Here is a 27,903-nt window from a genome sequence, read left to right as displayed (position 1 = left end):
TTTTTTTTTTTTTTTTTTTTTTATGTTATTAATTCTTTTATTTTAAATATTTTAAGGATTAAAGTATAAATATATTTTAATGGAAAAACAAAAATTAGTATAGTAGAATAATTATTATTAAATATAAATATTATTCTATAATTTATTGTTAATTTAATATATTATTAAAATAACTTTTAATGATGTAAACTTTATATGTTTAATTTTATAAATCTTATTAATTACCATTTTTTATACTCTACATATTTTTTTTTCTACTCCGTAATTTGCCAATCTATGTTTAACTACATATTAAATTTTCTGTCTCACATAATAATAAATAAAAATGAATAATTTATATTCTCTCTATGAAAATATAAGTGAAAATGATAAAAATTTAATTTCAGAAAAATTAAAAAATATACTAAACGATTTTCAAGATAAAAATAAAAATTATGTTTCTGAATTTGTTGTTGTCAGTAGAACAAGATTTTTTGAATCTATTGACAGCGATGGAGAATTTTTACTGTTGCAATCTGCTTCTCGTATAATAAGCAGTTATGAAAATATTATACGTTTATTACATAAAGCAAAAGTATACTTGGAATTTGTTAAATGTTTAAAATTGAGTAATTATGATTTAAATAATAACAAAAATTGTGAAGAAAATATTTTAAAATTTATTAATTATTTAGAGTCAAAAAAAACGAAGTATTATTATCATATATGTGGAATGCTAATACAGCTTATTATAACTTCCCTCAAAAAAAAAGATAACTCTACTGATAATAAATCAAACGAAAATGAATATGAAAAACATAATATATTTGATAGTTACGAAAAAAATAATACTAAAAACTATGAAAAAATTCATGATTCGACTTTGAATGAGGCACATAAAATAAAGGAAAATATTGATACATGGGAAACTAATCATAATACTGAAAAAAGTATTATTGAACCTTTTGATGAATTAGAAGAATATGGTGATTATCTATATGATGTTTTAAATCAAATGGACAATAAATCATGGAAAGATAAAAAATATACAGAATATTTAAAAATGATTAGTTTAAACGATGCAATCATAAAAGATGAAAATAGTAAAACACAAATCTCTGAAAGTAGTAGTTTCACCAATATTTCAACCTTAACAAATAATATGATTTTACTACCAAAATACTTAGAAAATGTAAGAAATACCATATATAATCATCAAAATAAATCGATAATAGAAATGAAATCGATGATTCAACATGCAATAAATGATAATATTAAAATTCCATTATTTAAAACTGGTAAAATTATTAGTGAAATGCTTCCATCTCCAAATTATGAAAAATATTGGTCCATAACACAATATGATATTTCAAATAAGCTAGACACTTCAATGATACAAGATATGGTGTTCAAATTTTTTAATATAAATAAAAGTAAGACGTATGGTAGTGTCACAAATAGTTATCATATTAATTATTATGATATTTTTAAAATTCTTTTAAAAGGAGTAAATTCAATAAAAAATGAAAAAGAAGAAATACATATATTTCTTAAGCATTTATTGAATAAAACAAAAAAAAAATATTCATATACCTGCATTAAAGAATCAAGAGATATGCAATTAAGCACTGAAGGTAAATTTGATAATTGTCTATTACCATTACATATATATAGTAATTCTCATGAAATATGTAAAGAAGTATTAAAATATGCTATTTGTAACAATGATTTAGTATTAACATTAAAAATAGTCGATACCTTATTAACAATAACAGTATATGAAAACTCTTTAAAAAATTTGATACATTTCTTAAATACAGTAGCAGAATACATAATTATACCTTATTTAAAATACGAAATGAAAACATACCATAAAAGTGTTAATGAAAGACCCACTTGTAATAAAATTGATACAAAAACTTATGAAACAAAATTAAAAGTTGAAAATAATAACATTAATAACGAATATTGTAAAAACTATACTAATTTAAAGAAATTAATTTGTAAAATTCCATTGCATGAATATGAATCACTAAAACTTTTAGAGTTACTTTCTTTACAATACCCAATGTTTTTGAAAATTCATGATAAACCTCAAAGATGTTTAAAAGGAATTCCTAAGCCATGTGAATATTATAGTAATATACTTCCTACTTATGGATCTTATATATTTCAAATTGTTGTTTCTTTTGAAATAGATAATTCTATAAAAGTATTAGATGAACTAGGATCCAAATGCAAAATATTGTTTCAATTAACTGAAGATGATAATAATGAAGATCAATTAAAAAATAATTCAAGTGATAACATAAATAAATATAAGGAATATAACTTTTTAGAAATTGATTTTCAGCAAAACTATATGTATACTAAATCTACTAAATCAAGGAGCGCAATAAATTATATGAGAGAAAAGCAATTTGAAAAAATAAACTATGATAAATCAAATCAAATGAAAAACATTAAGAATAATGATGAAAAAAAATACAAAAATAATATTTTAAACAATGATTTTATAATAAATGAGAAACATAAAATAAAAAGTAGTGAAAGGAATAAACATATAAATGTATATGATGTGACAAATATGAACACAATTGTGTTTGATATATTGATTGATCAAGGATGCTTTATTGATGAAGGAAATATATATGACTTTCAAAACTATCATGGAAAAATAGTAATTTATTCAAACGGAAAACATTTATTATCAACTAATATAAAAAAAATTGGTTCATTTGAAAACCATGTTGTATCCAATAGTAATATAAAACTAAAAGTATTTACTTCTCGCAGTTGCAGCTTTGAGTTTCCAAAAGAGTGCATTTGGTCTTCCGCATTTGTTGATGATTTAGTAAATAGAAAATTAATCCCAGAAATAAACGAAAATTTTCTTCTTAAAAATCCTATTAGTATAATAGAACTTTACAATAAGGTATCTACTTCATTAAATCGTTATATATATCGCTTTTGTGATTGGAAAGATAACGATTATAAAAAAATAATTGAAAGAGAGACATCATATACATTGTATAATAACATAGATATTTATACATTTGAAGAACTAGTTAAATATATAGAAAACAATAATAAAATTCTTAAAGCATTATTTAAATTAACAAAAAATTGCCTAATAGAAAAAGATAATAATAATTTCAACAAAGATTCAAATGAATTTTATGCAGATCAATTTGATTATTATTTTAGAAAATACAGAGAAAATTTATATGAATGGAATCTAATATCTGATACTCAAAATTGTGCATTAAGCGTTTTAAAATTATATTTAAAGGACAATTTAAACACTGAGAACAGAATAGAAAATAATGAAAACTTTTATTCTTTGTCAGAAAGATTAATGAAATCCTTTTTAAAAATAATTAAACTAAAAAGTCCTTTCATAAATAGGGATGATTTTTATATAATTAAAAATTATGAAATAGAAGAATTGGATCTAAACGGATGCTTATGGTTATTAAGGAGAAATGTGTTTCAAATACTTCTGCAAGCAGATAAAATAATTATAAGTAACATATTTATGAGAATAAGTATTGAAACCATTTTAAATCTACTTAAATTTTTTTCTGATAACAATAGCATGGATTCACAAATGATACTGAAATTATTGAAATCTCTAGAAAATAAAGGAATTTTAGAAATAATGATGAAGCGAATGCTAAGTGCTCCATCTAAAAATTATTCGGGTATCTATAAATATGTAATCATGTATCCAAATGATAGTTACTTAAAACCTCAAAACATGAATTCAAGTGTATTTTTTTCTTCTTCTTCTAATTCCAATATTTATAATACTAGTTTTGATAATTTAAACGAAGTTAATTTAAGCAGTAACAAAGATGAAAAAAGAAAGAAAAGAAAATATTATGAAGAAAACAAACATGAAATAGAAAGATATGAAAAAAGAAAAAAAAATATTAAATCTAGAATTATTGATGCCACCCATTTTGGTCTTTTTGTAGAAGAGTTAATTAGTCTAATAGAGCTTCAAACATATAATGCCATTAATATACCAGTTGTACAGAATAATGAAGAAAACGATTTTTTAATGGAAAATAAAACTTGTGATGTTATTCATAAATTGTGTACATTTTATGAGGATGAATCAAAAAATGAAATTTATCTATATTATAATTATTTTGATATATATATTAAGATAATAAGTGATATGAAACAAAAAAATAATAATGTAAGTAATGCAAGTGAGGTAGCATCTATTTTTTTAAGAGAAATTGTTTTAATGCTTACCACATATATACTAACTATATCAAGTGAATATGAATCTGATAAAGCTTTTTTATATCAACCTGTTATTCCGTTTTATAACTTGCATAATGAAATGTCAAATATAAAAATTGAGAATAAAGAAAAAAATAACTTACAAGAAGGACATTTAAAATGTGATGAAAAACAGATGTTTGTAAAAGATTGCTTTAATAAATCATATAATTCAATGAATCAACTTGATAATACTTTGAAATGTGATTTTGATGATATAAATAGTTGTAATAATGGGTATAGTAGTTATGAAAATCAAGATGATGCTCTGGAAAATGGGAATGGATATTCATTAAAATTTAATAATTATGATAAAAACGGAAAATCATGGATTCCGTTAATTTCTAACCAAATACAAAGTTCAGTAGATGATTTATCATTTCACTCTGATGATTCATGCTCACATTTGTATAAGAATAAAAATAAATTATCATCTTGCATTCAAAATAGCTTAGAAAGCCTAAATCACATAGGAGAAAATACAAATAAAAAAATGAAAAATGAGTCGCATATTAGCAAAACTAGTTCTACAGTTTTATCTGAATATAACTTTAGCTCTGATGAAACTGAAGAATTTTATTTTAGAAAAAATTTATTAGATTTTAACGAAACAAATAGAGATTCATACAACTTTAAAAGTCAATTAAATGAAATTATATATAGAATTTCAAAAAAGAAAAAATTTGATAAAGATAGAAAGAAACTTAAATATCTTAAAAAAAGAATGAAAAAGTATAAAAACGATTCAAAAAAATTAAACTTTATTTTTTCTCTTTTAGAAGAAATATTAAAAATTATGCTAGGAGTTGGTTTACGTGTTTTGTCTAGTATTTCATATCATTATTTATATGAAAAAAACGGTATGCAAAAATTTATATATATATTTGGATCAAAAATAATAAGAAATGACATAAATGAAAAAAATTCATTTCTTCAATTATGTGAAAATATGATAAAACCTAAAAGTTTAACATTATTACAAGCATGCAATTTCATCATAAGTGGAATAATTCCCTGCTTAGGTTATGTTACAACCCTATTTGTTGATAAGAAAAGCAAAAAATATTCTTATATAAAGGAATTAAACAACTATTTATCTTTAAAAATGGCTTTAAATATTTGGCCAATGTTTTTGAAAATAACTTTGCAAGGTCTGTTAACTTCAAGACATTTATCCTCTGAAATGTCTGTTCACAAAGATAATTTGCATCCAATAGCAGAATGCTGCATAAGTATTACTAGTTTAGCTACGCATTTTTTAACATTCTTTACAATCATGACTGATAATTTAAGCAAATATGAAATATATATTAACATGAGAAAAAATATGAAAATGTCCACTTATCATCCAATACCCATGATTTTAATTAATTCAGCAAAATATATTCGCATTTCATCAAAAAAAAATAAATATTATGATTTTGAAAAGGCCATAAGAACTATATTGTTACAACTTACTGATTGTTCTGTATGTGATTATGAAAATTATGTTTTTAATCACTACATGATTCCTCAAAGCATTTCAAATTTTTTATCAGCAACAAAGGATACAAATGAGATAACTTTAATTAATGATCCACTATCCGATAAATTAACAACTAAATCAACCTACGATGATAATATTATAAATAAAAATAATTCATTGGAAAATGAATTTATTAAAACATATCAATCAACATATGAAGAAGAAACTACTAAAAGTACTTATAAAAAAGGAAATTTGAAACAAAAAATAGAAAAAAAGAATGCAACAAATGAAAAATTTAATATGTGTAATAAAAAAAGCATTGAATTTTTAAAGGCTTTAATGAACAACGATAAAGATGCCATAAAATATTTAGGATCATTTTATCGTGTATTTCACAAAAATTTTGAAAGAGCTCAAGTGGCGTTTGTGGCTGTGTTTTTGTATCTTATAGGATATAATCATAACCCAGTATGTGATATTGATGACAATTCTAAAAATGCTGATAACATAGAAAAAAGCGAAAATATATCAGTCAACGAAACACTGGAACATAAGAAAATAAACTTAGCTTGCAATTTAGCTAGACAGGGAGTTGTAGATCTTATATCTAAAAGTCAGACACAATTTCAGAAAAAAAACCTCGAATATAAGTTATCCTCTAAATCAAAAATCGATGAGAAAAAACAAAATGAGAAAAGTTTAGAATATCTCGAATCAGATAATAAAACATTAGATGAAATGGAATTCAAAACACATTCAAATAATGATTTGAAATATTCATTAAATACAAGGAACAATTGCACAAATTCTGGAAATAGTAATAATCAAATAGAATTTCTCTTAGATAAAAAAAATAAGCAGAATAATTTTTCTTTTGAACATAAAAATGATGATTACACTTCAAGTAATTTAAGTAAGGAGGACATAAATTATTTAAACGATGCATTACCTAATACGGAAAAGTGTAGTGATAAAAGTAATGAATTTATAACAATGGATTTAATAAAAAAAAAAAGAGAAAAACAAATAGATAAAATATTAAAAAAATGTGAATGGATAATAAATACATACCCTTTTGGTTTATGCTCTATAAATGTAAGAACAAATTTTTCTCATGAATGGGATGAGCATTTTGTATTTATGCGTAGAAATTCCTATGACATACCTATTACTGTTAGAAAAATCTATTCAGATAGAAGCAATTACCATATGATTCAAGAAGCTGCCACCATGCCAACATTCACTACATGTTTGAAAGCAAATGTTTCTTCTTTGAGTTATTTGGATCAATTATTATGTCATCAAAATAAAATTGATGAAAAATTGGAATATATGCAATTTAGTACAGAAAATTTTTTTGGTAAAGCAACAACGAAAAACCTATACCTTCTAAAAAGATTATTAAAAACATACAAAAGAAATGTAAATATAAAAGAACCTAACAATGCAGATATTAAATATGATAAAAAAATTCTTGAAAATCATAATCAATTAAATGCCTATTTGTGTAATAACAAACATACAAACTTTTCAAATAGTTGTCCTAGTTGTGACAGCGGAAATTATTATAATGATGAATCAAATTATTATATAAATTATAATTTTTCTGAGAAGAACAATGGTAATTCTAATAATTCATTAGTGTTAAAGTGCAATAGTAGTAAAAATAACATTAAAAATAATGGAGAATTATGGTTAAATTCACGAATGACTAAAAATTATATTTTTCAGCAAGATAATGATGCACAAATAGAAGAACTCAATTCAAACATTTATTATAAATCTGATTGTTTTCTTCTTCCACTTAAATCGCTTGATGAAAATGATTATATAATTAGGAATATGCATAATACAAAATGGGATAATAGTACAAGCCATATTACAAAATATACACATTCAGTATTTGATTATGATGAAAATATATCTGATCTTAATTTATCCGAGATTAATAACAAAGGCAATGAAATTAATAAATGTCAAAAAGAATCATCTGTGAATAGACAAGAATTTTTACATGAATATGAAGAAGAAATGAAAAATCTACAACCTTCAAACAAAAAAAAAAGTTTTGCATCATTTGATTATTTCAAAAATAAATATCATCATATAAATTCAAAGGATATAATTATAAATAATATGTTCGAACAAAGTATTGATCCTAAAGATTTATTACAATTAAAGGAGATATTAAATTTTTTAATTAATGGACCCGATCTTGAAACAGTACTAAATATTATAAGAGTTGAACAGTTAACATCTTTATGTAGATATTTAATAAGTAGAAGTTTAAAATCAATGTTGTGTGCAGGAATTTTTGGAGGAATTAAAAATCCAATAATAAATATAAGCAATAAAAACTGTTTTTCCAACAAGAGGTCACAAAAAGGATATAATTCTAATTCAGATGATATCAAAAAGAAAAAAAAAAGTGATTATAACGAAAAAAATACAAACATAAATGATCAACATAAGTTAAATGAAAAAGATCAAGATGAATCACATATATCAAATAATACTAAAAAAGAAAAATATTCTTCATTTAGGAAAAATAAGTTCCTTATTTTGTGTGAAAATGATAAAACTAATTTACTTAGAGATCAAAGAAAATATAAAAACCTTGATTTAAATCAAAAATATAATAAAAATGATAAAAGAAAAAAAAGTATTTTTGAGCATTGGAGACAAAAATCTACAAAAAGTATGCAATGGCCAGTTATATTAGATTTACTCGTTCCATCTTCAAGTAGGGGAACATATAATGAATGCAACAGGATAATTTCTAATGTCGAACCATCTTTATTTTCTGTGCAAAATTATGGATGGATGCTCTTAAAATTATTGCATATTATAATTATAAAATTCCGAAATATAACACCTTTGAAAAATATGATTAATGAAATGAACAATAATAATAAAATTAGTAATTTTAACAAAGAAAATTTAAAAGATGAATTTTCATATTGTTACTGGTTCACTAGGCCTATGGAATATGCTCTTTCTTTTACATTAACTGATATTACTAAAAGTATTTGTATTTGGTATTTGAGATACAACCGCAAAATGATAGTGAATTCTTCTAATTTTTCTCAAATTATAAAAAATTCGATGAATACACTATGGATTGAAAGTGTCCTAAGGTTAATAGCTTTGCAGATATGTTTAAGAGTAAAACCTTTAAACGACAGCAGATATGTAGTACCATTCTTATATCATATGCTTACAATCTGCCAACCCTTGTTAAGAGAAGTGCATATAAGTAGTGAATATCTGAAACGTCATTTATTCGGAGGAAATAAAAAGTTATTTTTTAATGATCAGAATAATTTCGTTTTCAAAGTAAAATGTTCTTATTGTAACAAATCTATATCCAGACAAGCTAAAAATAAAACACCAAAAATTTCTCATATCAGCAAAAATTTTAAACATATAAGAAAAGGAAATTCTGTTGAAATGTTATCTACTAAGAGAACTTGTAAAAATGGAGTAGAAAATAATATACTTGATGTAAAGGGGTATATACATTCAGAACACATACAGAAAAAACAAAAAAAAATAAAGCAAAAAATTGTTAAAATGAAAAATTATAACTCATCAGAAGAACATGAAAATGAAGTTATACTTGACAATGTAATAACAGGAATTGTTATATACCATGCAATTATAGAAGAAAATGCTCCTGTAAATAAATTGAAGATTGTACAGAATCTAAAAGGTTTTCAAATAAAAAAAGAATATTTGTATAAAAACAAATATTGGGCTCTTTGCACTCAGCAATATAAAAATTCGTCCTTATACACTTTACCTTTAAGAAATCTTAACAGGTCTATAAAACATACGAATAAAAATAGTTTAGTGAATATCAATAAATTTGATTCTTGTTACTGGTTTATCAGTGGAGATCCAGTTTATAATATTTATGGTAATGCTAAAACTATATCAGATGCGCAATTAGAAATATGTATTGATAATAGTTACGATATGAATGTAAGATCTTTTCTTAAAAAAAGCAATTATGAATTAGGGTTTTCAATTAATACAGAGTCAAATGACACAATGAATATTTGGATAAAAAGAAAATCAACTATTATAAATAAAGAGTTAATAGAATATAGTGACCCTAATGCAATTAGTTCTGTAGTCAATTTACAACAAAAGGAAAAAATAACTGAAAATGAAGAAACGCCATTAAAAAGTAAATTTAATATTTGTAGCAAAAAAAAGGATACGTTAAATAATAATAAGAATAATAAATTCCTAAATTATGAAAATGAAGATCAAGAATATTTATCTGAAAATTTTTGCGAATGTAAAAAACTTTCAACAGATCAAGATTTTTCTAATGATAATAATGATAATTCTTATAAAAACACGCAATCTGAAAGTTGCAGAAATGATGCTAGTATAAATTATGATCAGAATGATAACTTGAATTATAAAAAGCTAAAATTAATAAGTTGGAATTTGATTAAAACAATTCTTTGGGGAATATTGGTTTCTGGAGAAAATATGGAAATTGATAATACAGATCAAGTAGTAACGGAAAGTACTACTAAATATATTAAAAAGAAAATATGTAACATTCATGATGAAATGGATGACAATTATAATTATAAGAATTATAAATCTCAATTCCATTCGCTTCAACGAAAAAGCCTCATAGAATCCGTATTAAAAATGATTATGTCAGTTTTAATTAAATTATGCAATATTGTAAAAATATATAATGATTTAACAAAAAATCAAAAAGGTTCATTTTATATTACTATTAATAACACAAAAATAAACAAACAACAAATTCAAGATTGTGAGAAAATGATTACTGATTTTATGTATTCATTAATTAATTGTGTTCGAAACTCACCAACTGCTGCAGTTACACTTCTTAAATGTTTCCTCTTTGGTCAAGACAATCTTACTTATCGTTTTAAAAAATTGAACAAACTAAACATAAATTGTGATTTATATAAGCTAATTACTGAATGCATAAAAAAGGCTCCCAATGACTCTGATGAAATAACTGTTTTTTTTAATAGATATTTTGATAAAAATATATTAAATAATTATAATATTGATCAAAAATATTACACTCTAAACCAAGAAGAAAATATGAAGTGTACCATAGATAGTCCCTTAAAGAACAGTGTTTATAATATGAATAGCAACAATGTTAATATATCTTCAAAAGAAAATATTAAATATAATAGTTCTATAAAAAATAAAGAAAAAGATACAAAAATATCAAATTTTTTTCTTAAATATTGTGACTCTAATATAAGAAAAAATTATAACCAAAGTAAAATATATGGCTTTTTTTTATTAAGATGCTTACCTCCTATTAAAATGTTTCCAAAACAATTAATTGTTCAAGAAACAAAAAAATTATTTTATAGTGAAATGAACTTTATGAATGAAAACAATGAATCTAAGATTCATGAAAAAGGTGATAAAAAAATGTTAAACATCATTGAAATGCCTCAAAATAATGACTTACAAATAAATTCTAGTTCCAAAGAAAATATTTCTCCGAATGATTATCATATGGATGGAAGTATAACTAATAATGAAGGAAATTCTCAGTGCAATAGTACAAATAATATATTGGGATTAATACCAAGAATATCTTATAGAAATCATCCTTTTGATGAATTACCTCAATCTGAATTTTTTATGTCTAGTAGACCTTCTGATGATTTCGAAGTTCATATGGAAGGAAGAGTTTTGAGAGTTCTACGTGGTTTAAATTTAGGAGGAGTCGTTTTATGCTTAGCACCTCTGACATTTCCAGCTTTAAATATTGGACCAAATGAAGTAAATGACATAATTAATTTTCGTATCCAAACAAGAGGACGTTTTGGTGTAACTGTTGCACCAGCTGAATGTGTTTTATCAAATGTTTCTGAAGTATTCGACAGAAATGATGTTGTCGGATTCCGTACTAATATGTGTCCTCCATTTAGACATGATGTATTTGCAGCAAATGTACAATATGAACTAGGAGACTTATTAAGTGTAAAATTTAATGTAGAAGATCAACAAAATCAAAAATGCTTGAGAACAGAACTTATGGTTTCAGGCGTTAGTATTGGATCAGTATTAGAAGTTCTTTTTGAAGCAGACTCTCAAATTGAATTTGAAAGAAGAATGAATTTGATATTTATTTTTCAAGATCCATTGACTATTGTATATGAAGGGCCAACATTTACAATGGAGTATGTAGACCCAAGCAAAAGTAATTCAAATAATTCAAGAAATGAAGAAAAAAATGTAGATGAGGAATATTTAAATGAATTTTATCCATTTTCTGGATATGATAAAAAAAGTATAAGGAAACAATTAAAAAAAATGAAGTTAAAAAAAAAAGAATTCTATGAATCAGTAAAACTCTATCAATCAATTCTTGAATCAGATAATGAAATATTAAAAGATCTGAAAAGTGAAGTTTTAATAAGGATGAACTCCACATTAACTAGCATAGCTCCATATTTAAGATATAGTTCATCACACTATATATTTTCCGAAAATGAGTATCCATGTATTATTGATTTTATACAATCTAAAACGAAGGAATTTGCACCTCTAAATAATATTTCACTTGAAGAAAAAAGGAAAAGTTTTGTAAATATGTACTTCAAGAAGATCCTATCTACAAAGGACAAAAATGAATTCATAAAAGAAAAAATAGATAATTCATCTCTTAATGATAAAAATAAAAATAATAAAACTGATGATCCCATAAAAAAAAAATATAATGAAAATCAGGATTTATCTTATGGAGAACAGCAAAATTATAATATCAATTATTTTAAAAATATGAATAGCTTAGATAAAAACAATAATTATGATAATTCAAATGAATCTCATGAATATATTATAGAAAAAAATAAAATAACTCAAGATAAAAGTGATCATATTTCATATGTACATCCACACTCTTCGTTAAATATGAATATATACAACAAATACAAAGATAATATAAATATAAATAAATCAATAAGAGAGGTTTTATCTATAATATGCATTTTGGGGTTAAACATAAATGGAAAACCTAAAGAAAAAAATAGAGACCATCGTTTTCATGGTAAAAAATCTTTTCTTGATGAACTTCCTTGGTTATCAAGCTTATCAGATCTGAAAAATTCAGTAACATATAGTTTAGATAGAAAATGCATTGAACTATTCTTTTGCAATTTGGTTGAAATTATATGTAGTAAGGTAGTTTTAAGTGCAATCTTAAATTTTATTACTCACAAGATGAATAAAAACGATTGTGATGATGATAATAGCAAAGATAAAAATAGCAGTAATAGTTTAAAAGCTAATAGAAAAGATAAAAAAAAATTCAAAAATTTAAATACATTAGAATCAAAAGATATTTCAGATACAGAAAACAATATTTATAATCAAAATAATATATATAAGCAAAATATTAGTAATAGCACAAATACCTTAAAAACAAATAGCGGAAACGATAATGGATGCCAGAATAATAGTGCTACATCAGCTAATGCAAACAGTAATAACTGTAATTCATTAATGAATTCTATCTTTATAGAAGAAAATGGGTCATTAGAAGAAGATGAAACAAATGAAGCTTATAAAAATAATATGGAAAATTCATACAAAGAAAAGTCAATAGAGAGAAATTTAAAAGATAAAGGTTTAAATTTAAAAAATAGTTCATTTGGAGATGGGATGTATAAATATTCCTTTTTTGAATATAGTTTGTGTCTAATAGGAACAAAAGCAATTATGTGTTGCTGTAATTTATTGAGAACACTACTAGAAATGAATTGTGATGGATCATACGAACCAAATGAAACAGTTTATAGATCATTTAAAAAACTGCTAAATTTTATTAAAATTTTCCTTTTTGTTGATATAGGAATTAGTGATGTTTTAATTAGATACTTTGCTGAAAAAAATTTAATAGACGTTGATTTTTTATTGAGTAAGCACAAAGGGAAAAATTTTCAAAATTATAATTCATCTTCATTTGTAAATAGTTTTGGGAATAAAACTGCACAAAATACAAAACTTTTTTCTAATAATTCGAAGGATGATTCTATTTATAGCAAAGATACTAACTTTTCACCTTATTATTCACCAAAATGTAATAACTTTACTAAGGAAAATACAAAAAATGAATACATAAACATAGTAGAAATAGCAAATATTTGTGGTATTCCATCTGATTTTCTACAATATTTTAATATATCTATTCCAAAAATTAAAAATCAACAGGTAATAACACAAAATGATACTTTTGACTTATGGATTTATATCATGAATCTTTTAATTTGCTTCAATAGCCAGCACAGATATTCATTATGCTTCCCTTACACTTCCAATAATTTTAATCCAAACTCCATTAAAAATACACTATTCGATTTTGAATATACTAATTCATACTTTTCCAATAGGATTGTACGTAAAACAGTTAAATTTTATGCATCTTGGTTGTTAAAAAAGTATTTAATAGATATAAGTTGTGTTATGGCATTGTTATTACCAAAACTTTTCATTGATGAATTAAAAACAAGTTTAACAAAAATAAATGAAAAAAAATCAAAAGAAGAAATAAATAAAATATATATCGATAGTAATGATAATAAAAATGATAATTTTAATCCAAGTAATACTATGAAGGCAAACATAAATAACATGGAGAAAAATGAATGTTTTTCAAAACAAGCAAATAAAAATTTTGAAACACTAAATAATACAAATGATAGAATATATAAATCCATTAATGAAAAAAATGATAATGAATACGAATTTGTTAATTGCAATTATCGTGATATTAAAGAAAACAAATCATTGAAAGAAGAAAATAGAGAAGAAAATAAGCATAAAGTTTTATGGAGCAATGATGACTGCACACAAAATAAAGGAGAAAGTTTAAATATTAAAATTATACATTGCAAAAAAATTAAAAGAAATAAAAAATTACACAACCTAGGTCTATTATTTAATTCTGAATTAAGGAATAACGAAGAAATGTTAAATATATTTAGCATAATGTATCTGTTTCGCGTTTGTATTTATTATCTTAGTAGAAGCAAAGATTTCAGAAAAGAAGATTATTGGCAAGGATTTCAAGGACAATTAAGAAATGCAAAAATTAAAGAAAATGTTTATAAATTACTTAATGAAAAAAGTTCCACTTCTTCTTTGTTGTACGGATGGCAAAGAATATTTTATCAATGCGTAGTTACATGGGAAGATAAAAACTTAGTAGAACAATTGTTACTAATAATTCAGTCTGAATTATTATATCATTTAATGGGATCAATAGCTCAAACTATGTCACCGAAAAAAGTTAAAGTTGAACAATATTATGCTATTTCACCTTCTGTTCATGTTGCTCATTGGATGCTAGATACTTTTGTTAGACACCCTTTGTGTCCATCCAAAATTAGATCATGTTGTATTACACCAATAACAATTACCTCTTTATTTGGATTAATTATGAATGGAAATAGACTACCAATATTTTTAGGTATAGACGTATGTAGATTAGTTTACTGGTCCTCTATAGTTTCTATATGGCAAAATAGCAAGATTCATAGAAAATATAGGAGATTAAGCAACATAGATATGTTAACTCAATTTAATGTTTGCACCGAATTTAACACTGATAACGATGATATTCAAGATACATCAAATAGAAATTATATTAAAAAGAAGAAAGAAAAAATTAAATATACAGAAGAAAAACTTAAAAGAATAAAATGCAATTATTACTCTTTTTTAAGTTACATATTTCAGTGTGTTAATACTTGTGGGTCATCAATTTTTAACCAAATTATGAATATAAATAATGCAAATAATTATAAAAATAATACTAGCAAAAATAAAGTCAATGACAATAATAATAACAATATTAGAAATAATAATGATCATGTTAATAACATAATAGATAATTTAAACAATAATATTAATGATATCCTTAACTGTATACAGAATTCAACTAATAATAGGGTGTTAAACAATAATCTTAATGTAGTTAGTAGTATAAGTAATGAAACCATTTATAATTTAAATATGGCAAATAGAAGCAGCCCTAATATTTCTTCAAACAATATTAACAATACTTTACAAGAAAATGTAGAAGCAGTTAATACATGTAATGGCAATAATTCAACTACTTCTAATAGTTTATACATTAATCCAACTTGTGTAAATGGAAAAAATGAAAAGAAAACTTCATTTAACTATTCTAATTTTGATATATCTGAAAAAAAAGAACAAGGAAAATATAACTCTATAAAAATTAACGCGGCTTTATTAATTCATTATTTTGCGTGTGCCGCATATTATATTAAAAAAGTTGATATATATAATGAGATGCATTACTATAACGAAAATATGCATATGGATTTTAAACAGTATTGCTTATACTTGTATGTTGTTGATCATATATCAAAGATATATTCTAAATATACAAAAAATAGTAATATTAAAAGTTGTGTAAAAGATGATCGAACAAACAAAGAATGCAGTTTCTCTAACGTAATTAAAGAGGACCAAAATTGCAAGTCATCATCTATTTATGATTATGTGAATAAGGAAAAAACAAAAAGTTATTCATTAAACAATGAAAATTTTAGAAGTGATTCTTCTAATATATGTAATAAAAATGATTTTCTTTTAAATTATGAAAATATAGAAAAAAAAAGTAGCAAAAATATTTTAGATGATGATTACGAAGGGCATTACCCGGAAATATTTGTTGATTATGTACTTCAATTACCAAAAAAAGTTTCTGCAAATGTTATAATTGATATTAATGAAAAAATACATTACATATCTTCTTCTAATTCAGACATCATTAAATTAAAAATAAAAGATATATTTCCTTTACCAAAAAAAAAAGAGGAATCTTTTATTGAAAAATCAAATTATATGATAGACAGTCATAATGAAGGCGATAATAGAGATGTAATAGAATATAATAATGTTTCTCTTAATGATTATAACAGCATTGAAAAAGCAAAAAAATTAAATAAAACTGAAAAGGAGATAATTAAAAAGATATGCAGAAAAAAATTTAGACATCCAAATATAATTTTTAGTGCCGACATCGATTTCAATTGTATTTTAGATGATGTTAAACTTAATAGTCTTCAAGAATTTCTATACCTTGAAGTACAATCTTTAGATACGGATTTAGATTTTGACAAGACAGGAAAAATTAATTTAGGTTCTTACATTGAATTAACTGATATATATAATTTATCATATCCATTTTTTTCATTGGGTAGTTTGCCATTATATTCAGGATCTTACACTTCTTCATTTACTATATGTCTAGCATTAACTGATTATAACATAGATAAATTACAAGGAAATTTGAATATTATTCCTGATATAGAAATTGGAGTATTGAATGTAAAAAGGCATTTTGAAGTAAATGATGATATATTATTAAATGACTATGATAAAAATGACTATAATGTAGTATGTGGGTATAAGAAGGAAAATATACCAGTAAATAAACAACATTACGAAAGGAATGTTTCTTATAAAGATAACCATAGAGAAAATGTTAATATAATTTACAACAATAAAACTTATTCAAAAGTTGAGAGAACAATGGATAAAACATTAAAATATTCTTCTTGTTTATCAAAAAATACGGAAAAAAAAGATTTTATCAATAGAACAAAAAGAAACGAATATAATTATGACTATTCTTTGAAGAAGCGAGCTTACAATCTTCGTAATATAAATAAATATAATAAGAAGTCTATAGAAAATTGTTTAAGTAATAAAAAAATTGATAAGAACAAAAAATCCATAAAAAATTATGAGACGGAAGATGATAATAAAAATAAAAGTATTAAAAATGGTTTATATAATAATATATATTCTGAAACATTATCTGATATTGCCCCTATTAATGGAAATAATTATTTTGCTGAAAGCAACAAAGTAAGTAAAAAAATAAACAATATGATCACTCTAAATGTTCTAAATGGTACAGTTAACACAACGGGATTATTTTCTGATAATTCTATTGAGAAAGTAAATCCAATAATTTTGAATAAAATATCAGATTACATAAATATTACAGTGAAGATAATTGGTAAACAAGTAATATGGTTTGCAAATAATATATTAATTTTTCGTAAAGAATTTGGTGCAGAAATGAGCGAATTTGTGCCTTTAATAAAGATCTTTCCTAAAAAATCGCCATCTATAGATAAATTTAACAATTTTAACAACGTATCTTTGCACATTAAGTTTAATGAAATGACACAAAAAACTTTCATTACTCCTTTATCAAAATTTTACTTTAAATTTGAAAATATTCATAAAATGAAATATAAAAATGATTGTACAAATGTACATGAATATTGGAAAAAAAACTTATGGAAACCTAAATGTTTTATTTTACCTGATAATTCAACAACAATAACAACAATAAGGAAATTAATGCCTTTAATAATACCACAATCATCTAATAAGATATTAATAAAATATAATAACCATAAGCAAGAACCAGATGATTGTACGAATAATTTTTCTAACACTATGTTTTTTACACCCAATGTTCAAATTAAAAGTGCACCAATAAATTTTACATATTATATATATTGCAAGCATGTACAAGGAGAAAAATGGAAATTTTTATCATTAGAAAGTATTAATAATATAAAAAATATATCAATTAAAAGTTATTATGGTTATATAAATTTATATAAACAATCGAACATAAATAAGATAGATTTAAATGGACTAAACAACTGCGAAAAGAAATTTGCAAAAACGAATTTGAACATTCATAATCTATTAGATACACAAAAGCCTTATACTAAAATTTTAGAAACAAATTCAAAGAAAGATTTACTAAAAGAAAGTTCAAATAAAATAATTAAGGGTGATTTAAATTTTCAGATTCATTTAAATAAAATAAATAAAAATCAAGACGTGGACATAAACACTAAAAGTAATTTAGACATTGCAAATAATTTATTTTTAAAAAATGAAAACAAATGTAATGAAAAAAATAAGAAAAATAGAACTAGTAATATAAGCTCAAAAGTAAATTATTATGAATTAGATAATAAAAATAGAACACATTATACCTCTTATTATCAAGAATTTATTCCAGAAGGCAATACAGAAAATTATATTCATAGTAACTATATTAATGATTACATTTCGACAAATAATGAAAATAATTTGCATGTAAAATATAAATTTAGTAATTTTCCTAAAATTAAAAAGGATCTAGTTCACAACATAAAATATAGCTCAATTCAAGAAATTAATGATTCCTCACTTTACAATGTAGAAGCTATATATGATATGAAAAAACAAAAGCAAATTTTTATTGATTCAAATAATAAAAAGAAATATATATACAATAAAGATAATCCTAAAAAAAGTCAAATAAATGATAATAATTGTGAATTTATAAGTAAAATTTATAATACACATTATAAGAATGATAGGTGCATGAACAGAGATTTGTCAAAAAAAGACGAATATAATGAAGTTGATAAAATTACAGATAATTATAATTTTAACGAATTAAATGACTATTCCAGTAATTGTTGTATGTATTATATAGGTTGCAAAGAATTTAAGTTGAGTATAGATTCATATGATTCTATCTTTCCTGCTGAACCTTTTATTTTTAATTGCACTGTTAATTTTAATGTATATGATAGTCATAAAAAGGGAAATATATATGAAAGTTCTATTGGTATTATATGGGGTATTTATCGTTGGCTATGGACAAGTAATGGAAATTTTATTTGTCCCTTGAAACTTCCATTATGTACATCAGAACTTCCATCAGATAAAATACAAGAATGCGAAATAAATGTTGTTGGATTTAAATCTAATGATAATTTATGCATAGAATTTCAACCTTTATATCAAAGTTTATTTTTTTATAAGAATGGAAATTATGAATTTGGATTTAAATTTGATACTTTTTATAATTATAGAAATAAGGAAAATATATCAATGAATGAAAAAAGTAAAGATATAAAAATATCAGAAGTAAGGAATGTATCAAAAATATCATGTTCTAGTGGCATGAGCAATATAAATTTCAATGATTTGAGTATTAAGACAAATATAGATAATAGATATAGAAGTACTATAAATGATAAGAATGTTATACAGAAGGATGTATTAAAAATTCACACTGAAACTGATAAAAATGATAATAATAATAATATCTATAATTCACATATGGATTTAAAAAGCTCTTTCAATTCATTATATAGTTCCAAAGTAAATAATTCAAATACATGTTCTATTTCTAATGAACAAAAATGTAATAAGCGAATAAATGAAAAAAATAATGTAAAAACAAAAGAAAAAAAATTAAATATGTATTTAAGTAATTCTGATAATATAATGGAGGAAAACCAGAATGAAACTGTAATAAAAATTAAAAATCATGTAAATATGATTAAATTATATAACTCCTTATTAATAAATGATTGCACAAGTGTTTCTTCTATATTAACCAATAATCCAAATTTATTGTTAAAATCAAGTGAAGGTCAACCTGAAATATCATTTGAACATTATGAAATAAACAAGGAAGAATTTCCGTATGAACTTATTACATCCATGAAAAATGTTAAATATGATAAACATTTAACACCCTTAATGCTAGCATGTAAAATAGGGTGTGAAGAGTGTGTACAAAATATTATAGAGATAGGTAAAGTAAACCCTAATAAATATTGCTATAAAATGGAAAAAGAAACTCCTCTAATGGTTGCAGCACAATACGGATATAGTAGAATTATATGCATGCTAGTTTGTATGTATGGTGTACAAATAAATAAAAAAGATTCAAAAGGAAATACTGCTTTGCATAAAGTTTTATTGAATTCTTGCAATCATGGGAAAAAGAAAAATTCTACTTTTAAAATTGTTCAACTACTGTTAAAATTAGGTGCTGATATAACTATTAAAAACAAAAAAGGGATTTCAGTGGAAGATTTATCGCAAACAAATCTTATAAAAGATAAAAAAGTTGAAAATCTTCTAAAAATGTGGACGAGATTATCCTTAAAAAGTAAAAAAGAAGATAAAGCATGCTATATCAATCGGGAAATTATACCTGGCCTACTATCTAATTGTTCTATAGTTGTGGGATTTCCAGTATATTCAACTAATAATATAAATAGTGTTTCATCGGTTAAAATTAACTCATTTGTTGTAGGAGGTGAGGAATTAGTTAATATAAAGGAATGTAAACAAATAAAAAGTTATAATAATTGGGATATAAGAAAAAAAGAAGTAGAGTATTATAGTAGTGATATTTCGTCCAGAAGCTCTTCAATCTCAAGGTTCTACAACTTAGAAAAAAAAATAAAGCAAGACAATGAAAAATATTATGCTTCAAAATTTAATAAATTTCAAGGGGAGTTTTCTTATTTACAAGAAGAAAATGAAAAAAGTAAAAATTGTATTCAAAAAAAAAACTCCTTACAGTTAAATACATTTAATGAAGATAAAAAAAAATATGAAATAAACAATGAAGACAATACAGAATTTATAGGCAAGATAAATCAAGAAAATTATGTTAAAAAAAGGAATAATACGTTGTATGATTCAAAAGATTATATGAATTCATTATTTGAAAAAAATAATAATTCTTTATATTTAAGGAAACATAGCAAAACAGAAGATGGTAATAATATAGACAAATCAAAATTTTCAAATAACCTTTTATTTATGCAAAAAGAATACTCCAGTGACACAAATATTTATATGAATGATAATTGTGTATATAAATGGAAGAATAAATATAAAATGAATCATAATTTACATAGTGATGAAGGAAATAAGTATCATAATAATTTGGATATAGAAAAAAACGAGGATACAGATAATTTAAAAAACAGAATAAATTATGATAGTATTAAATGTAATTCATCAAAGCAGAAAAAAAAAAAATTTACAAATGACATATTAAATTATATAGTAGTTCATAAATATTGTAATAAAAGGTGTGTATACTCTCATAAAAATTTTATAGATGAAAAAAATTACAAAAATATTTTTTTAGAAAAGGAAATTAAGAATAAAGAAAATAACAAAAATAAAAGTTATAATTATATGAAAAAAGAAATTAAAAAAAGCTTTATATATTCTAAATTAAAAAACAATAGATTCAATTACCAAGATTTAAAATTCTCTCTCATAGAATTTATTAATAAATCAGGAATATTTTCTGATGTTTTAAAAAATGCCAATTATTTAGAATCAAAAGATGTTCCTAAATTTGATGAACTAAAAAATACACTACTAAAAGTTAATAATGAATTAGAAATAATTAAAGGATTCAAAGTATTTTTGGAATTATTTAATTTTATATATATGGATGAAAGATCAAAATATTACTTAAATGTTGACTTAAAAAAAAATTTAGAAAATTCTTACAGTATAGTTGATCTAGGTTATATCCTTTTAAAAATAGATAGTTACTGCAATATTTTTAACAATTTTAAATTAAAATGGAAAGATAATGCACATGAAGAATGGAAAAACAAACTTTTAAAAGGAATTGGAATATATAACGAGTTTTATAATGTTAAATGGATAACAGATTCTTATACTTTTTTTAAGTATGAAGAAGAAATCTTAGAATCTGCTTCATTTATAGACAAAATAATACAAAATGGTAACTATATGATATTTTATAATAGCATAATGAATATTATAGATGAAAAAAACGAATTCTTAAAAAACGGCTTTTATGATCCACAAATATTTAATGATGTACTTAAAAATATAGACTTTGAAAATTTAAATAGAGAAACTATTTTATATGATTTTTATTCTAATAAAAACATTATAAAAAATATTTTTCCAGAAAATAATAAACAGGAATTTAATGATAACGATACAAATGAAAATAATGAGAAAAATAAAAATTACCTAAATGAGAGTTTTATAAATAAAAAAGTAAAAGAAAATAAAGAGTTATATCTCCCACATCATGTTGATGAAACAAATATTAGCATAGAAAAAAAACCTAGAAAAGACAATTCATTTGATAGATCCATGTATAAGAATGATTCACAGCAATATATTCCATTGTTTAAAAATTATGCTGAATTTTATAGTGATATAAATGATGATAATAATATAAATAATACTAATGATATTATTGAAGGTAAAGAAAGTAAATATAATAGTATGAATAATACTAATAAAAATATGCATAAAACACCCAATAATAATAAAAAAAGAAATGAAAATGATGATACATTATACAATAAAATATCAAATTGTTATGCAAGTAATAATAAAAAAGAATTCCTAAATAATAATGAAAATGATGACATAGAAAATAAAAAAATAAAAGCAAGCTCTACACTATCTATAGAGTTAGATGGTAACATATATAACTCGAGAGTTAATGAAGAGAAAAATCAAATTTATAATTGTAAAAAATTAAGGAATATTCATAGAATGTTCCCGACAAGGTATGAGCAAGATGAAGTTACAAATAATGATTCTTCATACGAATTTTCGAGTATTTTATTTAGTAACAAGAACGAAAAAAATATAAATAAGTTTACAAGAGAAGAAAATAATAATTTAATTAATTATAATAATAAAAATTATGATATTAATACTTATAAAAATGAAAATATCTATTGCAATAACAAAAATAGGTATATAAATGGTAAAGAACAAAATAACTTAAATAATGTTCCTAATAAATTAAATTTATATCCTTTTAATTACTCCAATAATCTTACTTCAAAAAATTCCTTAGATGAAAGCTTCTATACTGAAAGCTCATACGATGAATATGAAACTGAAGAAAGTGATTTTGATTTAATGTGTGAAATGGATTTTATATCAAAACCATGTGAAAACGAGATAATAAGAGAACAATGTAATAAAATATGGCCACATACGATAGATACATATATACTTCATATATATGATTTAATAAGTAGTTATATGGATTCTCCTGAAAAAATAAGTTTATTTATTTATCATGCATTTGATATAGAAAAAATAAAAAAAAAGTTACCTAGTAAAACATCACAATTATGGAAAAGAATAAATATGTCTTTAGATGAATTTATTGAAGAAATAAAAAAAGTTCATAATTTTACAATGAGGATTATATATCAAAGTAATTATAAGAGATATCGTATGTTACCACCAAATTTTAAAAAATATTTTGTTTTTTCTGATGAATGCTTAAAGAATATTACTAAAAATGAGGTAGTTATGACCATAGAATATTATAAAAATCATATACATGAACAAAATAAAAATTTGTTTTTAAGAATTATACAAGATCGTATAATATTATTGAATAAATTTAATTTTTACTTTGAAAGTTGTCTACCTATAACAGGAATATTATTCAATAAACCTCTAATTGAATTGGAAGAGCAAGGATTAAGGACTCTAGAATGTCCTCTTTGCTTTTTTATGAGTAATGATAAATACTTTCCATGGTATATAAACAAAAATAAAAATGATTTCCATTATTGTAATAGCAATTTAATTCAAGAAAAAGACGAATTAGATAGTAATACCACTAAAAATACTTCTATATTAAGTATGAACAATAGTTATGTGAACGTATATATAAATGAAGGTTATAATTATTCTACAGAATTTAATAATTTAAAAGAAAATAAGAATAATATAACCTCAGAAAGTTCTCAAAATCAAAAAAATAAATGCGATAATTTAGAAGACATAGAGTATGAAAAAAATAAAAACGGTAATTTTTCAAAAAAAAAAAGCAGAAATAATCTTCTTATAGATAAAGCAGAATCATTATCTAAAAACAATATACCATATAAAAATGATTGCAGTAGCTATATTAATTTTTCGAATAAAAACAATTCAAATTCTAATAATATAAAGAAAGAATTGTTTTTCGATAATTCAGAAAATTTACGGAAATTAAATGAAATAATTCATTTATATAGCGATGAAAGTAAAAAAGAAAACTTAAATGAGATATCAACTGGTTGTGTTAAATATTGTAAAAATATATATTCTTCAAATAAAATGGTTTTAGCAATGGGCTCATCTGATTTACCTATACAATTATCCTCATACTTATTTATTAAAAAGCTACTTAAGCATGATACTGTACTAAAATTATGGAAAGAATGTATGAAATATATTACTATATCAAGTTCAGAAAAACCAAATTTAACATTAAGAATAGATAGAGGTATGGCTGCCACAGCAAAAAATATTTCTCACACTATGTGGTATCAAAGTACATTTTCATTATTAAATGTAGATACTTATAAACTTAGAGGAAAACCGAGAGATAGACCATTTATGGTTGTTTTCATAGGAGAAGGAGCAACTGATTTTGGTGGTCCGTTTCATGAATATCTTTCATCAATTTCAAGAGAAGTTATGGGAAAGTTATCGGATTCACCTGATAAGAGTTTGCCAGTTTTTCCTTTGTGTATACCTTCTCCAAATTACACACAGGCTATAGGAGTGCATCAAGACACCGTAATTATAAACCCCAAAAGTACTCCATACATAATAAAAGAATCAGATTATGTTGGTGAAATAGATCTCATTGATAATTTGGAGAATTACAGATGGCAAATATTACACATATATAATTCTATTAAAGATATAAAAAAAAAATTACAGAGATCTCATAAAAACTTATATTCAATGTATAAAAATAGTCAAGAAAGTAACTTTTCTGAGGAAGATATAAAAAAAAACAGGGATGAAATTTATGGACAAAATTGTGTAGATAAAATTCAAACAGAAAACTTCTCTAATTACAATAAAAGTACAAATATAAATGAAGGTGATATTGAAAATAATAATTTACACAATGATGAAGCCAGTAATAACAAACATATGTGCGATAACAATTTAAGAAAATATTATAATAATAGTAATATAAATAATGATAACAATGATGTATTATTAAATGAAAAATTTAATTCAAAAAAAGATAATAAAAATATAATTAGCAATGCTATGGATAAGGAAAAGACATATCTTTTTGGTAGTAAAAAGTCAGTTACCTTTGAAAAGCTAGACGAAAACAATAAAATACCTTTCCACATATATAACAAATATAATTGCTTCTATGATAATTCTATATTCGATGATGATCTACTTGAAATTATAAATAATTCTTCCTTAAAAGCTAGAAAGGCTTTTCTAGATAAAATATTGAAAAAAAAAAAAAATGAAGATAATGATTCATTGCAAAAAGAAAATGAAAGGAAAAATAAAAATATGGGAGATAATTTAATGGGTAATAATAAAAAATCGAAAGATTCAAATAAAAATAGCTTACATAATGTAGAATATGATGAAAAAACAATTAAAGCAATGGAATTAGCTATGTATGAATCCTTAGGTAGAGTAATGGGAATGTGTGTTTGTATAGCATCAACATTAAATATATGCTTTAACCCTATAATTTGGAAGAAAATTTGTGGAATGCCTTTAGAATTACAAGATTTATGTGATTATGATTTTGTTGCTGTAGAAATGCTGAAAACTTTAAAAATGCTAAACTCTGAAAAGACAAATGGGTGGAACATAGAATTAAAACAATCTTTAGGAGATATGACTTTTTTAACAGAAGATTCTGGGGGTAATTCTATTGAGCTTATAAGAAATGGAGTTAATATACCAATTAATTTTGATAATCTAGAACTTTTTATTAGATTAATGACAAGATGCAAAATGAATGAATCATCTAAAGGAATAAAACATTTACTAAAAGGTTTTAGTTCTGTTATACCATTAGGTAGAATAAGATTATTATATGAGTTCAAGGAAGTTGAACATATGGTTTGTGGTGAAAGAGAAATTAACTTAGAAGTATTAAAGGCACACACATGGTCAAATGATTTAAGAATAAAAGATAAACTTTTTGCAGTACTTGAAGAGTTTACCAATGAACAATTACAATCATTTCTTAGATTTGTTTCCGGTCGCTCAAGATTACCTACAACAAAAAACGATTGGTATATGATTATTGACGTGGAAAATGTTAATCAAAATATTAATCAAGTAGATCAAAGATTACCTACAGCTGTTACATGCGGTTTTCGTTTATTATTACCTCAATATTCTTCTTTAGGAATTTTAAAAGAAAGATTATTGTATGCAATTAAAAATTGTACTGCTATTGATTTAGATGCATATGTAGTCCATGATCAAATGCAATTAATGTATGGAGAATAAAATTATATTGATATCTGTAACATTTTAAGAAAAAATAAAATTAAAAAAAGTAGAGGTTTTAAATATAGATTTTTTCTTCAATTATTAAGGAATATGTATTTCTATATATATTGATAAATAAAAATAATTTCTTGTTTACTGCAATAACGTTTTTAAATATTTACGAGTTACTAATTAATAGACAATTTCAATTATTTTACTTTATAATTAATCTTAATTGTTAAAAAACTCTAATATATATATATATATATATATATATATATATATATATATATATATATATATATATATTTTAATAATTTATATATTTTGTTCCCAATATTTTATGATTTTTTTTTTTTTTTTTTTGGTTTTTTTTTATTTTTTTTTTTTTTTTTTTTTTTTTTTTTTTTTTCTTATTATATATTTTATAATTTATTAAAACTTTTTTTTTCTATTATTTAAAAATGATTATAGTTGTACGAATAATTTTTAATATTATTAATTTTATTTTTAATTTTTGTAAAACTATTTAATATTCTATCTTTGCAACTTCTTAAGTAATACTATTTTTAAAATTTATAACATAAATAGATTGTATTGTCTAATATTTTTCATTTTAATTTTTAGATAAAATAAAAATATATATAAAAAAGTAGTTAGTTAATAATATTATTAGTTTTTAAAGTATTTTAAAAAATTTATGAATTAAAATTAAGAATACAGTTTTTTAAAATGATAAATTAAACTTTTATATTTAACTTTTTTTAATTTATTATTATTTCACATGGTTATTTTAAATTATTGCTGTGTAGCTTAAAAATTTTAAAGAATACTTTTTTTGCTTTATACTCTTAGACTAAATATTGTTTCATTATATTAATATATTTTACTTTCATTGAATATTAGTTCCTTTAGAGTGTGTCCTAGAATTTAAAAAAATATTTACCTAAAATATATATATATATGAC

General features: G+C 22.8%; 1 protein-coding gene across 1 annotated transcript; it reads left to right on the top strand.

Moving 5' to 3' along the window:
* Positions 1 to 325: 325 nt before the first annotated feature.
* PGAL8A_00156600 (HECT-domain (ubiquitin-transferase), putative) lies at positions 326 to 26,953 on the top strand (the record flags this gene model as incomplete). The annotated part of the gene is made up of 1 exon (XM_028675116.1): positions 326 to 26,953. One exon carries the CDS (start codon positions 326 to 328, stop codon positions 26,951 to 26,953), a length of 26,628 nt encoding a protein of 8,875 aa, XP_028526679.1.
* Between the last annotated feature and the right edge of the window lie 950 nt (positions 26,954 to 27,903).

This window comes from Plasmodium gallinaceum (assembly GCF_900005855.1).
Source record: "Plasmodium gallinaceum strain 8A genome assembly, contig: PGAL8A_v1_65, whole genome shotgun sequence".
In the NCBI taxonomy this organism is placed as follows: Eukaryota; Apicomplexa; class Aconoidasida; order Haemosporida; family Plasmodiidae; genus Plasmodium; species Plasmodium gallinaceum.
Note: the sequence above shows the minus strand (reverse complement) of the source record. Positions and strands in the feature narration are given on the sequence as shown.